Source organism: Podarcis cretensis, assembly GCF_951804945.1.
Source record: "Podarcis cretensis genome assembly, chromosome: 4".
NCBI classification, from domain to species: Eukaryota; Metazoa; Chordata; class Lepidosauria; order Squamata; family Lacertidae; genus Podarcis; species Podarcis cretensis.
Window position 1 is genome coordinate 34,481,089 of NC_137173.1, and position 13,406 is coordinate 34,494,494.

At 44.2% G+C, this 13,406-nt stretch overlaps 1 protein-coding gene and 1 long non-coding RNA gene across 3 annotated transcripts in view; one reads left to right on the forward strand and one right to left on the reverse strand.

The window, feature by feature from the left end:
- The first annotated feature begins 2,167 nt into the window (after positions 1-2,167).
- TTF2 (transcription termination factor 2) overlaps positions 2,168-13,406 on the forward strand; it is a 28,024-nt gene continuing 16,785 nt past the window's right edge. The window contains exons 1-11 of one of the 2 annotated variants that reach the window (XM_079973401.1): positions 2,168-2,276; positions 4,318-4,429; positions 4,930-5,016; positions 5,117-5,183; positions 5,506-6,453; positions 7,882-8,008; positions 8,632-8,817; positions 9,411-9,568; positions 10,399-10,480; positions 11,567-11,683; positions 11,876-12,026. In XM_079973401.1, coding sequence (XP_079829527.1) covers positions 2,249-2,276; positions 4,318-4,429; positions 4,930-5,016; positions 5,117-5,183; positions 5,506-6,453; positions 7,882-8,008; positions 8,632-8,817; positions 9,411-9,568; positions 10,399-10,480; positions 11,567-11,683; positions 11,876-12,026 — 2,063 coding nt within the window. In that variant the 5' untranslated portion in view covers positions 2,168-2,248. The remainder of the gene's footprint in view (positions 2,277-4,317; positions 4,430-4,929; positions 5,017-5,116; positions 5,184-5,505; positions 6,454-7,881; positions 8,009-8,631; positions 8,818-9,410; positions 9,569-10,398; positions 10,481-11,566; positions 11,684-11,875; positions 12,027-13,406) is intronic. The other variant, XM_079973402.1, reaches the window with a different exon arrangement.
- LOC307215190 lies at positions 7,850-13,272 on the reverse strand. The gene is made up of 3 exons (XR_013838364.1): positions 12,790-13,272; positions 11,854-11,936; positions 7,850-7,980 (listed from the first exon to the last, which is right to left on the reverse strand). It is a non-coding gene; the product is annotated as an uncharacterized lncRNA (long non-coding RNA).

Sequence of the window (13,406 nt, forward strand, 5' to 3'; positions counted from 1 at the left end):
TTCTCACATCAGAGGTAGAATGCCTCTTGGTGCCTGTTGCTGGAGTTCATGACAGGGAGAGTGCTGCTGCACCTATGTCCTACTTGTGAGCTTCCTGTAGGCATCTATCTGGTTGGTCACTGTGAGAACAGGATTCCGGATTAGATGGGCCTTTGCTTTGGTACATCAGGTCTCTCTCTATTTCCTTATGGTACTCTTACTGAGCAGAAAAGTAAGTTAATGAAATAATATTCTCATACAGATTTTTGTTGTTGATGCATTCTCATTTTGTATTCCCTCCCCCAATTGTTAAAAAAGATATATGGTTATCTATATGAATGCTTTGAAAAATAAAAAAACATGTATGAAGATAGTGATTTTCTATCCCAAGGAAAACTGTCAGGAAAATAAGGGATTTATTAGACATTTGCAAGGATCAACTCTTTCAACAAGGTCTGATTAGGTGGCACAAAAAAACCACAGTAAATTTAACAATTTTCTACAAAGCTTTTGTTTCAAAATATTATAATAGAAGTTATAAGTAGGATTATGTAATGTCTGTATGTTATAGAACCTTTATGCTTTATACAACACAATTAACTGGTAATTTAATTTTTAGCCTATCAACACATATTTTCTCTGGATTATTATTATTACTATTATTAATTACATGCATATCCCATCTTTCCTCACAGTAGCTCAAGGGTCGAGTACATGGATCCTTCTCATTTTATCCTCACAACCATGGGATGCATGTTAGACTGAGAAACTGACTGGCCAAAGGTCACCAACTGAACACGGCTGAGCAATGATTTGAACCTAGGCTTCCTTAATCCTAGTCTGGCACCAAAACCATTACACCACACAGCGCTTTAATCAAAACAGAATATTAAACAGTGTCTATAGATATAGTTAAGGTTGCAATGCTATACCTGGGAGTAAGAGCCATTGCATTCACAGGGTCTCACTTTTGAGCTGACATACAAAGTATTGCACTGTTATCTAGAAGTATAACAAGTCTTAAGGTGCCACAACTTTACTTAAGTTTGTGACAGTAACCTCAATACATACCTGTTTTTAACTACACAACCTGTTTTCTGCCTAAAACAATTTCCAGAGAAGTAGGTGTATGCTAGTGTTAATCTCTTGCAGCAAAACTGTTAAGTTGTGGGTGAACATATCAGACGACAGCGATTCTTCAAACAGCTCTTGTTTATTCACAGGCCAGAACTGAAGTGTTCAGCCAGCCTGCTTATATAGAGCTCCACTACAATTCAACAGTAGCAATTTTCTGTAACTATCCAATCACTGAACGTCACTTTCAATCCCTTATTTGCATATGTGGACCTGAATGAAAACTATTTACAGTATCCCCCTGCTGGCCCAGGGTAAGAACTTCAGTACATAACAAAAACACCCTGTGGCGCTTTAAAGATAAGAATATCTGTTGATTGAAGAAGCTGAGGTGGACTAGTGGCTATCAGATAGGTACTGTAATCTTCATTTGGCTCCCTTTTTTTTTGTAGGTGTCCAGCTATTGCTTATCATCAATTCAAAGACCACGGTCAAGCACCAATGGGCCTTTGCTTTCCCAAGTGAGCGAAACCTGTCACCCAACTGTTTATTTCAAAGCATTTCTACACTGGTTAATATTTCAAGAATGTGTTGAGCGGTGTTGAAGTATGTATACTTGGCACACCTCTAGCTGGCCCCTTTAGTCGGGAAATGGCTCTCAAAGCGTCTTATAGAAGCCAGAATTTAGACCAGTGGTTTTCCAAAGGGACTGGGAGGGGCGGGATTTCTGGCGGTGCAAATGACTCTAGGGAAAGCGAGCGCGAGCTCGTCCAAGTGCAGTTCATCACACGGCGCTGTCTGTCTGCAGAGAGCATGAAACCAGTCGCCCAGCTGGCCACACCCGGGGAATTCGGGAATATGAATCCATTGGCTGCTTCCCTCACCAACCAGCGCCCCGCTCTTTCCCCTCCGCTTGCCGTGATTGGGCAGCCGTACGGGCAGAGGAAACGCTGTTCGCGCTCCGTCTGAGCTCTGAGGAGGCTCAACACCCGTCCGTATTTCCCTCCGGCCCGCCTACTTTTCGTCATGATTGGCTCCGCCGTCGAAGGAGGACGACGCGATTGGCAGTTTCGGGGATTGACGGGGGCGGGAGGGCGTTACCTCAGGTCTTTTCTCTCCGCCCCCGCCCACCTTGTACGGAATTTTGCCGGGTTGAGGCTGCAGGAAGGCGAGGCGTCTGCTTAGCGGCTCGGCTATGGAGAAAGTGCTGTGCAGCGGGCACGGTGAGGAGCCGGGAGGCGCAGGCCTCGGGTCCCTGCTCGTGGGGTGCAGATGTCTGGCTCTTTTTGAGATTTTGTGCAACTTTCAAGACGGGCCGAGCTCGCTGCTCGAGCATGCTTTCACTTTTGCACATCTCTTTGTTATTTGCTATTGGATTCCTTGTTACCAGTCGATGCTGCTGCTGCTTCTTCTTCTTCGTCCTCTTCTTCTTCTTCCTCCTCCTCTTCTTCTTCTTCTTCTTCTTCTTCTTATTATTATTATTATTATTATCTTGAGTGTTTTCGTCTCCTTTTTTTGTTTTGATTGTAATTTCTCAATACTAGAAAGTTGTGAAAAATAGTTCAGAAATAAGTTTGCTGGGGCGATCGGGCATGTCTTTACTTGCCAGGCACCAGGCTGCCTCCTTTGCTTTCAGAGAGCTAAGGAAGGGAAATAGCAACATCACCAAATAACCAGAACTACTTTGTCAAAGTAGGGACGGATGGCACTGTGGGTTAAACCACAGAGCCTAGGGCTTGCCGATCAGAAGGTCGGCGGTTCAGATCCCCGCAACAGGGTGAGCTCCTGTTGCTCAATCCCTGCTCCTGCCAAGCTAGCAGTTCGAAAGCACGTCAAAGTGCAAGTAGATAAATAGGTACCACTCCGGCAGGAAGGTAAACGGCGTTTCCGTGTGCTGCTCTGGTTCACCAGAAGTGGCTTAGTCATGCTGGCCACATGACCTGGAAGCTGTACTTCGGCTCCCTCGGCCAATAAAGCAAGATGAGCACCGCAACTCCAGAGTCGGCCACGACTGGACCTAATGGTCAGGGGTACCTTTACCTTTACTTTGGCAAAGAGCCTGGCTCAGGTGCATGTCAGGTTTCTGTGCCTGGCTGCAAACAAGGGCCAGATTGACAGCTTCTGCCGCCTGAAGCCGAACAGCAATCTCTGGCCCTTCAGCTGCTGCGAGACTACAGTTCCCATCTCTAACCATTAGCCATACTGGCTGGTGGGAGTTGGAATCCTGCAACTTCTGCAGGGTAGACTGTCGTCTGCTACTGCCAAGGTACGTAGCCAGTTCAGTAGTTATGGCTTTAAGCAAAAAAAGGCCATAAGCTTCTCTCTCCCTCCGTGGCAGTAAAAATACATCAGCAGCAATAATACATTAACTAACAATTTACTTCCCTTGCATACCACCCAAAATTGGCAGTTGCCCTACTTTTACTGATGGGCCTATGCCAAAACGCAGGACCGGGGAAGAACTGGATTCATATACAGTGGTACCTCGGGTTACATACGCTTCAGGTTACATACGCTTCAGGTTACAGACTCAGCTAACCCAGAAATAGTGCTTCAAGTTAAGAACTTTGCTTCAGGATGAGAACAGAAATTGTGCTCTAGCGGTGCGGCAGGAGGCCCCATTAGCTAAAGTGATGCTTCAGGTTAAGAACAGTTTCAGGTTAAGTACAGACCTCCTGAACAAATTAAGTACTTAACCCGAGGTACCACTGTAATAATGGCATGGGTTGACTATACACACTTGAGCTCAGTGGGTCTTTTGAGTACACATATATAGGCTAGTGTTGCACACTCTGTCCCTTTCCTCACAAGGCTGCAGACCTCTTGGAATGACTAGAGGCTTAGTAGCTAATCCTGATGAGATTTTTTGAAGTACTGACAAATGGAATTCTTACTGGTTGAAATATGGATTTAAATTTTTTCTTAAGCAGTAGAACCCAAATGCAGCATGAGTGAGGGAATCACAGGTGTGAATGTCTGTACAGGGTACAGAAGTGGCTAACTACAGCACTAGGAAGGGTAGTCTTTAGCAAGTCAATATGTCTCAACCTAACCTTACCTCACAGGCCTGTTTTGAGGATAAAATTTGGGTGAGAGAGAAAAAGAACCTTGTAAGCTTCTTGGGGAGGGCAGGCAAGGGGTGAGATGAAAATGTAATAAAGACATGCAGGTTCTTGAAGTGAGATGAAATTTTGACTGATGACACAGAGCCTCTGTCATGCTTCTATTTTCTTCATATTTATCTTTCACTTTGTTCCTGTCCAGGGTACCCCTGCCTTTTGAAGACTGGTATCCGGGATGGCCCAAACAAAGGCAGAAGCTTTTATGTGTGTGGTGTCCAAGGCCAGCAGCCATGTGAATTTGTGCTGCTCACAAAGTGGGTTAAATACCTTTCTGTTTCTGCCACTTTTAATTGCACAGGATTTAAAAAAAACAAAAACCACACCAGACAAACCATGGAAGATAGTTTACTTTTTAAAGGAGAGCTGTTTGGTGTCATTGGAAAATAGATTTGTGCTGTAGTAACATATCTGGGGGATTAGAATATGTTTCAAGTTTGGGATCAGGTGATAATGTATTGATTGGCGAGTGAGTAGCCTTGGAAGGGATTGCTTGCCTTTGTAGTAGATGGCTTGGCTTATTTATTGCATTAATACTGAGTGTGGCCCCATTATGTGATGCAAATTTACGTGCTATGGTGCTAATTGTGTATATGCCTGTTGAGGTGGTGGGAATGTGGCTCTGGCATGTGGCTAGAGTGTTAGATTGGGTGGTCATCCTGGGCAAAATCTAACAGAAAATTCTCCTGTGCTGAAGCTGTTTTATGATTCCTTAAATTTTCCTGCTTATATCAATATCCCTTGTTCCTTTCCACAGGCTTTGCCCTTCTCACTGCTTGGTGCATGAGAAACATGTGGTGGACCTCCAGTTTTTGATGCAGCAACAGGAGACAGACACATACAAGTATATTTTCTGAAGAACCCTTGACATTTCTAATGGCAGGGATATGGGGTGTTAGTATTGCAAACTAGCTTCATTCTCCATGTTTTGTTTCCTTTACCAGGCTGTTCTATCGCTGCAGTAAAGCTAAACTGGAAGGGAAGAGATGGTGTGGAAGTATTCCATGGCAGGTAGAAAGAACAGAGATTGGAGGAAGTGTATTGGGTTTGGATGTAATGAATATTAGTAGTCATGCCATTTGTTATGAAGAATGGGGAACTACAGGACAGCATTTTAAACTCAATAGCTGTGTAGTTTCTGAATCTTCAAAAAAAAATATTATTATAACTTTTAAAAAGACATGAAAATAAAGATCCCCTGAATGTCATATTTTTATCCGATGTATGAGTTTCTGTGCAACTATTCTGCAGAAGCATAGAGAGCACTTAATTCTAGCTTTCAAGATGTCTGATTTATATGGTAAACTTAACATTCCACCTGTGTGTTTTATAGGATTCTAAAGCCACCATATTGCCAAATAAGCCACAATCTCAGCAAGTCTCGGAAGCAAGTCTGCTCCATAATAATAGAGATCAAAGAAATCCATTCAAAGTACCAAGTAAGAATCACGAATCTTTCAAACAAACAAAGTACAGTGAGGACAAAAACTTATCAAGAAATGAGGATAAAATACAGGTTCTGGATAAAAAGGATCAGCTGAAGTTGCCATCTGAATCTGTTAAGAAAGAACATCCAGCACCAGAGAAGATCAAGAACAAAAAGTTGGGAGAAAAATGTGAAGGATCACCCAAGGAAGGAATAGAATCAGAAACAAAAGCAAGCGAGTCCACAACTGAAATTAAAAAGCCAGTATTTTTGGATACACACAAATGTAGTTCAAGCAAAAAGTTTGAGACAACTTCTGGGCACACAAGGCAGGATTCAGCTCTGAGATCTGAATATGGATTGCAAAAAGAGGAAGGTCCAAAGCAGTCATGGCCCAGGGTCAGTGGCCAAACATTAGGCGTAAAGCCTATTAATGAGGCGCAAATTGTAAGGAGAGGATCAGAAACCTGCAGGGACAAAGCAGTAAAAATGAAGACAAGTAACAACTGGGGAACTGAAGAGACAACACTGATGCCCAGGCAAGTTGTGACTGTTCAGGAATTAACAGGCTTGCCAGTGGTGCACCCTAAAGAAAACCCAGAGAAACTATTACAGTTTAAAACTGCTCCAGAAGATAAAAGCAGTTCTGGTAAAAATGCCAGCAGTGATGAACGTGACAGATTTGTATCTTCCAAATTGCCTGTTGGGCAGGAATTGGATTCCCAACAGCAGAAGGATCACAGTCAAAAGAATTTGTCTTCCACATCACACAAAAAGGCCTCTTTGCAAATCGCAGGAAGTCTGGATTCCAAAGCTCTTCATAGCCAACTTTCAGCTCAGCTGAAGCAGAAAAAGGTCTCTCTTTCGATCATACACTTGCTTGCTTATTCTTTCTGTACCTGATCGCCAGAGGCTTCCCATATCAAAATAGCAACTCCTTGAGCCTTGGTAAAACTGGGCTAGTTCTACAAAAATTATAAACCATTAAGGTATTGCCACCATAGATGAAGGCGCTCAGACTTTGCCTTAGGCCAGTGTCACACGAAGTGTGTTGCACACATTTTGTCTGAAGCCCACAAGCTTGTAATGAATATGCAGTTTAGCCAACACATAGCCGTCATCCCTCCCCCTGGGAAATATTTGAAAGAAGCAGTTAACAATAAAGCATTTAAAGACGTATATCCAAATCAGTGATGTGGGTGTTCTGGAAATTTTTGAATTCCTAATTAGGTTAATTTGCATGCAGAAATTGTCAATTGCATTGGAAAATTTTCTGATGCTACAGTGATGTACTTTATCGTTTATTTTGCTCATATTTATCAAAGATAAAAAATATTGCCTAATACTGTATCTGCAATTGGCATCCATTCATTGTTACTAATTCACTTATTAAATGGAAAAGGGAAACCTAAACCACTTGAAATTTTTCTACCCCACATCACAGATCCCTGTGTGAAAATGTTACTATGGTAAATTTACTTTTTGGACAATTTTAACCCTTTAATCTATTCTGAAGACTATAAAATAAAATGACACCTGAAGCCAGCCCTACCATTAGACACAGTGAAGCTTGAGTGATGTTAACGGGCAGCAAATAGTCAGCTATTTGATTTATCATGCTTTTACTGCCAGTGTGGGAGAGGAGCTTACGGGCTTCTCTGCCTGAGCTGCCACAATAACTAAGCCACCCTGTGTACGAAACACCTTGATTTAAGTGTATTTGGGGCATCATTTGCTCTTCTGCTTTAGGCAGCCAAATATCTGGGGCTGATTGATGGCAGCAATATTGCACAAGGTGGGTCAAAGAGAAAGGGAGGATGAATAGGGGCAGCAGCAAAGTGGAACAGAGCAGTAACTTCTCTTCAACTTCCCCAATACTCAGTTATTTGCTGGTTCCAGTTATGTGTGCTTCCTTCATTCTCGTTGACATGTGGCACTCTTCCTTCTTGGAAGTTCACAGGAAACAATTCCCTAATCCGGTGTTCCACTGATAAGAGCATAAGTAGTCTGCTTGGTTGGACCAAGCACTGTTCTCTCAATGACTGATCTGTTCATAGCAAAGGGAAGTCAGTGGGGATATGTAGACTTGTGCATGCAATGGAGTACATGCAGCATTTTTTATATGAGAGTCATCCAAATTCCTGCTTGCTGGTTGATTTCTATGTAACTCTTAAATATTTCAAAGCTGTTGTGGTGAAAATGTCTGGTAAAGGTGGGGAAGTTGAGCATTCAGGTAGCCAATAACACATTTCTCTCCCTTGTTTTCTCCTCTCTTCTCTCTAGAACACGTTGAAAATCGTGAATGTTCAGGCTCTACCCGATAAAGGCGAGCGATTACTAAAGCAGGTGCAAGACCTAGAAGCAGCACTGAGTTCTCTGAACCTGGAGGCAGAAGAAAGTGTAAAGGAAGGTAAGCTTATTCATTCAGAATTATGAACATGATGTTCCATATGCCTAAGGAAGAAACATTTTCCTTTATCATTGAGTACATAGTTGCATTCTTGATCTTCCAGAAGCAGCAGTACTGGTATCATCATGCCTCTGCCAAGAGCCCCAGCAAAGGGCTCACTGATAATAGCCCCCCATCCCGACTTGCTCCTCCTTTTCACCATTGCAACCTGCTCATTTCCCTCTCTTGTCTCTCTCTGGCCCAGACAATGGTGGTGAGGAAGAGGAGGGGCAGTAGATGCCACTGCCTGCTTGCTCATTGGCTCTCTGCCTGGCAAGCAAGAAGTGGCAAGGACAAAGGAGCAGCTGATGATTAATGGTGGCAAGGAGATAGACTCACAGAGAAGGTCCAGAAGTGTCCTCCAAAACCTGGAGTCAGCCCTGACGGTCAGGGAAGTCAGATAAGCTGTGTCCCAGAGCAGGTCAGCGCCAAGAGTTTACCTCTCCCGTCAGTGGAAGGCCGGTTCTCCACCCCTGGTTTATCAAAACAAAATACGGAGGAGAGTTTGCAGCCTGAATTGGTATTGTCCAGGAAAGACTGTACCGCTTACAATTTTCTGCATATTTCAATCGGTTTTTACACAGCAGTGGATGTCAACAGCGGTAAGCATGAAGAGAAACTTCACAATCCGTTCTCCAAGACCACGGTAGAACAGCCAAATACTGTTACAGGGCGAGGACCAAAGCCATTCCGGGAGCCTCAGGTAGCCAGCTCCTTAGAGCTCCACCCTCCTTTGGGATCTAGTCAGTGTTCCAGTAGCACTTATAGAGGTAAGTGGGAGAGGGGGCAGCCATGATGAAATCCAATATGGTTTTGTTACAAGTATCGTATGAAGATTGGGCTCCCCCCGCCCCTGGCACATTCGTTTGCGAGTGGGAAGGAAAAAAGACTGCATTCCATAAACGGGCCTTCTCAGCAGTGACTCCCCATCTGTGGAATGCTCTCTCCAAGGAAGTTCGCCTGGCGCCTTCACTATACACCTTTAGGCGCAAGGCAAAATCGTTTCTTTTTAACCAGGCCTTTGGTTGATCCGATTTACACCCTGCGCCGTTTTAAAATGTATTTTTATTTTGATAATGTATTTTGTGGTTTTATCTTGATTTTATTATGTGAACTGCCCTGAGACCCCTGGGTATAGGGCGGTATATAAATTCAAATAATAATAATAAATTAAATCAATAAATAAATGCATATTTAGCTGTGCTGTTAAGTGAAGACACTTCCCCATGCAAATGCTTAACCTATCTTGCTTGATGACACTTAACCACTTAACTATGTTCTGCCTTAACCGCTACATCACACCTCCTTCAGAATCAGCACTGTGATTGCTCATTGTTCTAATTTTCCTGCTACTGTATTTTAGAGGATTCCCATACGCAGGCCCTTTATGGAGGCCGAATGACTGAAGACCGCCTCCGAGCCGTGTATGATGCCACCAGTGATGCAATCAACCAGCTTCACAGTTCCCTTAAGTCCTGCCCAAAGGAGGAGGCGGTGGCTGAGGACCCACCTGGGTTACAGGTGATCTGGGACAAATTAAAAGTGTTCCGCAGCTTGCTTTTCCTATAATCTTTTGTCCCCAATATGTCGGCAAGTTAAGAAGTGCCTTAGCAGTGCACCTACAAATGTTGAGCGATTTTTGTGCAGGCGAGAAAAAGATCGTGGAAAGGGGTTGAAATAGTTTCATCTGTGATCTTCTGCTTTCAGTAAAACCCTTCGAGGCTCGTCTTCCATTTGAAACGAATAGCTACAAATGTTTGCTGCCGCCTAGCAATAGGGAGCGATGAATCTTACCAAATTGTACAGGTGCCGTGTTGCTCATCTGCTTAAGAAGAATGTGGCGAAGATTAATAAATGGCAGACTAGTCTCACCCAACCATCTTAGTTTGTGGAATCATAGAGTTGTAGGCTGATTGCATAACCCCAGTTTTAATGGCCTGGGAGTGCCCAGTGCTGTATTATTGCTAAAACAAAGTGGTTGTGGATCTGGATGGTAGCTGGCTGACTATGAAGAATCCCGTGTAAGGTGCTCGAGGATGCATGGGATAAAATTATTTCTATAAATAAACAACGTGTCTTGTTTTAAGCTAAACTTTATACTTTATTGAGACAAGAGGTCTGAGTGTACCTTTCTTCAAAAAGCAATTTATTACCTGACATGTATGCCATTCTGGTTACCTTGGAGATTAGGGATCAGCATGACCAGTGGTTTGGGATGATGGAAGTTCGAGTCCTGCAACATCTAGAAGGCTTCAGGTTCCCCATCCTAGCTGTAAACTCTGTGCAATTGATCTGTACTGTAAATACATGAAAAAGCCATTAATTCTGCACCTTATGGCTGGCTTTCTCAGGTCTCCTTGCTCCTGCATCAGAAGCAGGCGCTTGCTTGGCTTCTCTGGAGGGAGAGTCAGAAACCGTGTGGAGGAATTTTGGGTAAGGAACTATTAGACATTATATGATTCTGGTGTTTGCTTTCAGATAGATTGTAATGAAAGTACCGTATTTTTCACCCCATAGGACACACATTTTCCCCTCCAAAAATGAAGGGGAAAAGTGTGTGCGTCCTATGGGGCGAATGCAGGCTTTCACTGAAGCCTGGAGAGCGAGAGGCATCGGTGCGCACCGACCCCTCTCGCTCTCCAGGCTTCAGGAAGCTATCCGCAAGCCTTGCAAGCCCGGCGGGAGTTCCTGCGGGCTCACAAGGCTTGCTGGCAGCAGCCTGCAGCCCCGGCGAGTGTCTGCAAGCCTTGCACGCCCGGCAGGAGCTCCTGCCGGGCGCGCGAGGCTTGGGGCGGCAGCCTGCTGCCTGAAGCACGCGGAGCCCTCCGGAGGGTGCCCCGTGCTTCGGGCAGGCGTGTGCAAGGCTTGGGGCAGCAGCCGCGGCTGGGGGTGGGGAATAATTTTTTTTAATTCATTCCCCACCCCAAAAAACCAGGTGCGTCCTATGGGCCGGTGCGCCCTATAGGACGAAAAATACGGTAGCTTTGCTTTTAGGTTTTGTGTTGAACAAGGGGGTGAATAGGAAGGTTGTGTGGCCCTTCCACCCCAAAATATTAATCTGTGCTCTGTGAAAGGGCCTTGGGTTTATCACCCAATCACTTGAAGGATTTACAAACATCCTGTCTGTCTTGGATGATGGAAAGTTGTTAGTGAGAATGGACAGATCCTTACAATGCAGGTTACTTCAAGGTTGGGTGTATAGGATTGCAGTCTTAACTTTCAACTAGAGCTTCTCTTGGATAAACCTGGCAATTAGTCATGCTGCCTTAGACCTGATGAGAGGTGGTGTCCAACAACATTTGGATGACCACAAGTTGCCCACGCTTGGATGAAGGAACATTTTCTACATTTTCAGATCCAATTCCTTCTGTTCCCTGAAGGATGGGACACCACAGCAGGACACTTAGCAAATAGTTTTACCTGCCAGACAGTTGAGTCAGCAAGTTAAGATAATCCAGGACCAAACATGCCTATCACTCCCTGATTTCTGTTTTGTTCTATGCTGCTTTTTCTTCCCAGCGGATGATATGGGCTTAGGGAAGACTCTGACAATGATTGCTCTTGTTCTGGTTCAGAAGTGTTTACAGAAAGACAAAGGGAAAGAGAAGAAACTCGAGCTTTCAATATCAAGACAAGGTACAGAAATAACAAGATACTGCCAATTTTAGCAGCACTGCCTGCACTTGTTTTTCACCATTTAATAAAATGAGATTCTCTTACTGGTTGGAAAGCAAATGTGGCAAAGGCTGCCTGCAGTATTATGATCTTTTCTGCATCACTGAGACGTTACAGTGAAAGATCTTTACCTGTTAATGTTTGCATTTCAAGATACCTCTGTAATCGCTTCCCACGGCACACTGATTGTCTGCCCCGCATCTTTGATCCATCACTGGAAAAAAGAGGTAGAAAGACACGTCAGAAGCGGCAGGCTGAGAGTCTGCCTGTACCATGGATCCAACCGAATAAAGAACACAACTGTGTAAGTGCGCATCTTCCAGCTCATTGGAAGTTAAAGAGCTTTAGCCTGGTCCAATGCTTAGGTATCTTGAATTGCAGAAGCACAGGCATAGAGAGCTGATGCAACATAGTCACTTGAGTTAAGCTAAAGAACACCTTTTTTATTGTTTGAGCCCAACTTGCTCCCAAAGTGCCTTAAGGACCATACGATTCCTTATGCTCCACCTCTGAGATCCTCTCTTGGGACACCTTGGATGGTTTCCCATGCTTCAGCTGGCCTTCAGTAGACACTGAGCCTTTAGTGCGGCAGCTACTGCCCTTTGGAACTCCCTACCAGTAGAAGTTCAGCAAGAACCACCCTCCCATCTTTCTGAGACTTAGGGAAAAAGCAACCCTGGCGCAAAGACTGCTTTTAAGCTCTCAGCCTTGCTAGCTCTGGAACTGCTAGGGATTCACTCGCGAGACCTCGCGGGACAATCTGACCTGTGAGATCTCACAAGAGCACCCCCACCTTGCCTGTGTATACAGGGTTCCTTGGGTTAAGAACTTAATTCGTTCTGGAGGTCTGTTCTTAACCTGAAGCACCATTTTAGCTAATGGGGCCTCCTGCTGCTGCTGCACTGCCGCTGCATGATTTCTGTTCTCATCCTGAAGCAAAGTTCTTAACCCGAGGTACTATTTCTGGGTTAGCGGAGTCTGTAACCTGAAGCGTATATAACCCGAGGTACCACTGTACTTGAAACTGTGCAAGCTAAATGTGCACAAGATGTGGGCAATGGGCATACTGCAGCTGTGTCCTGCTTTGTGTATCTTGTTGCTGGAGGCCATTGCTGCATGTCCTTACAAAGCGAAAGAGAAGTACTTAATCAGTTATTGGGCTGAGGTGATTCTACAGAGTGTGTTGCCTCTTCTGGTGTCGACATACAAGTTCTGTGGCATCACATGTTCTACTTTGTCTCTTCCTTTCCCCATCTATGCCAAGAAAATATACACACAGTTGACAGAAGTCAAGTTTATTATTACAATATTCAATTTATATACCTCCCTTTATCAAAAGATCCCTAGGCAGTGTACATTAAGAACACATTTCACAGAGCACTATAATAAAAGCATAATAAGAGACAGCATAATAATAAACTAATAATAAGAGCCCGTCCCCCAGTATTAACAGGCCATAGAACACTTAATGGCCAAAAGCCTGGGTAAAGAGGAATGTCTTGTAATAATGGTGCCAGGCAAGCCTCTCTGGGGAGAGCATTCCATAGACGGAGCCACCACAGAAAAGACCCGCTCTGGAGTTGCCAGGTGACAAGTTTGCCATTGGTTCCCTCTTTTCTGTTCCTAAGAACACTCTGTGCTGAGTTATTCACAGGCTGTGGCTCCAAGCACTCTTATTGGAGAG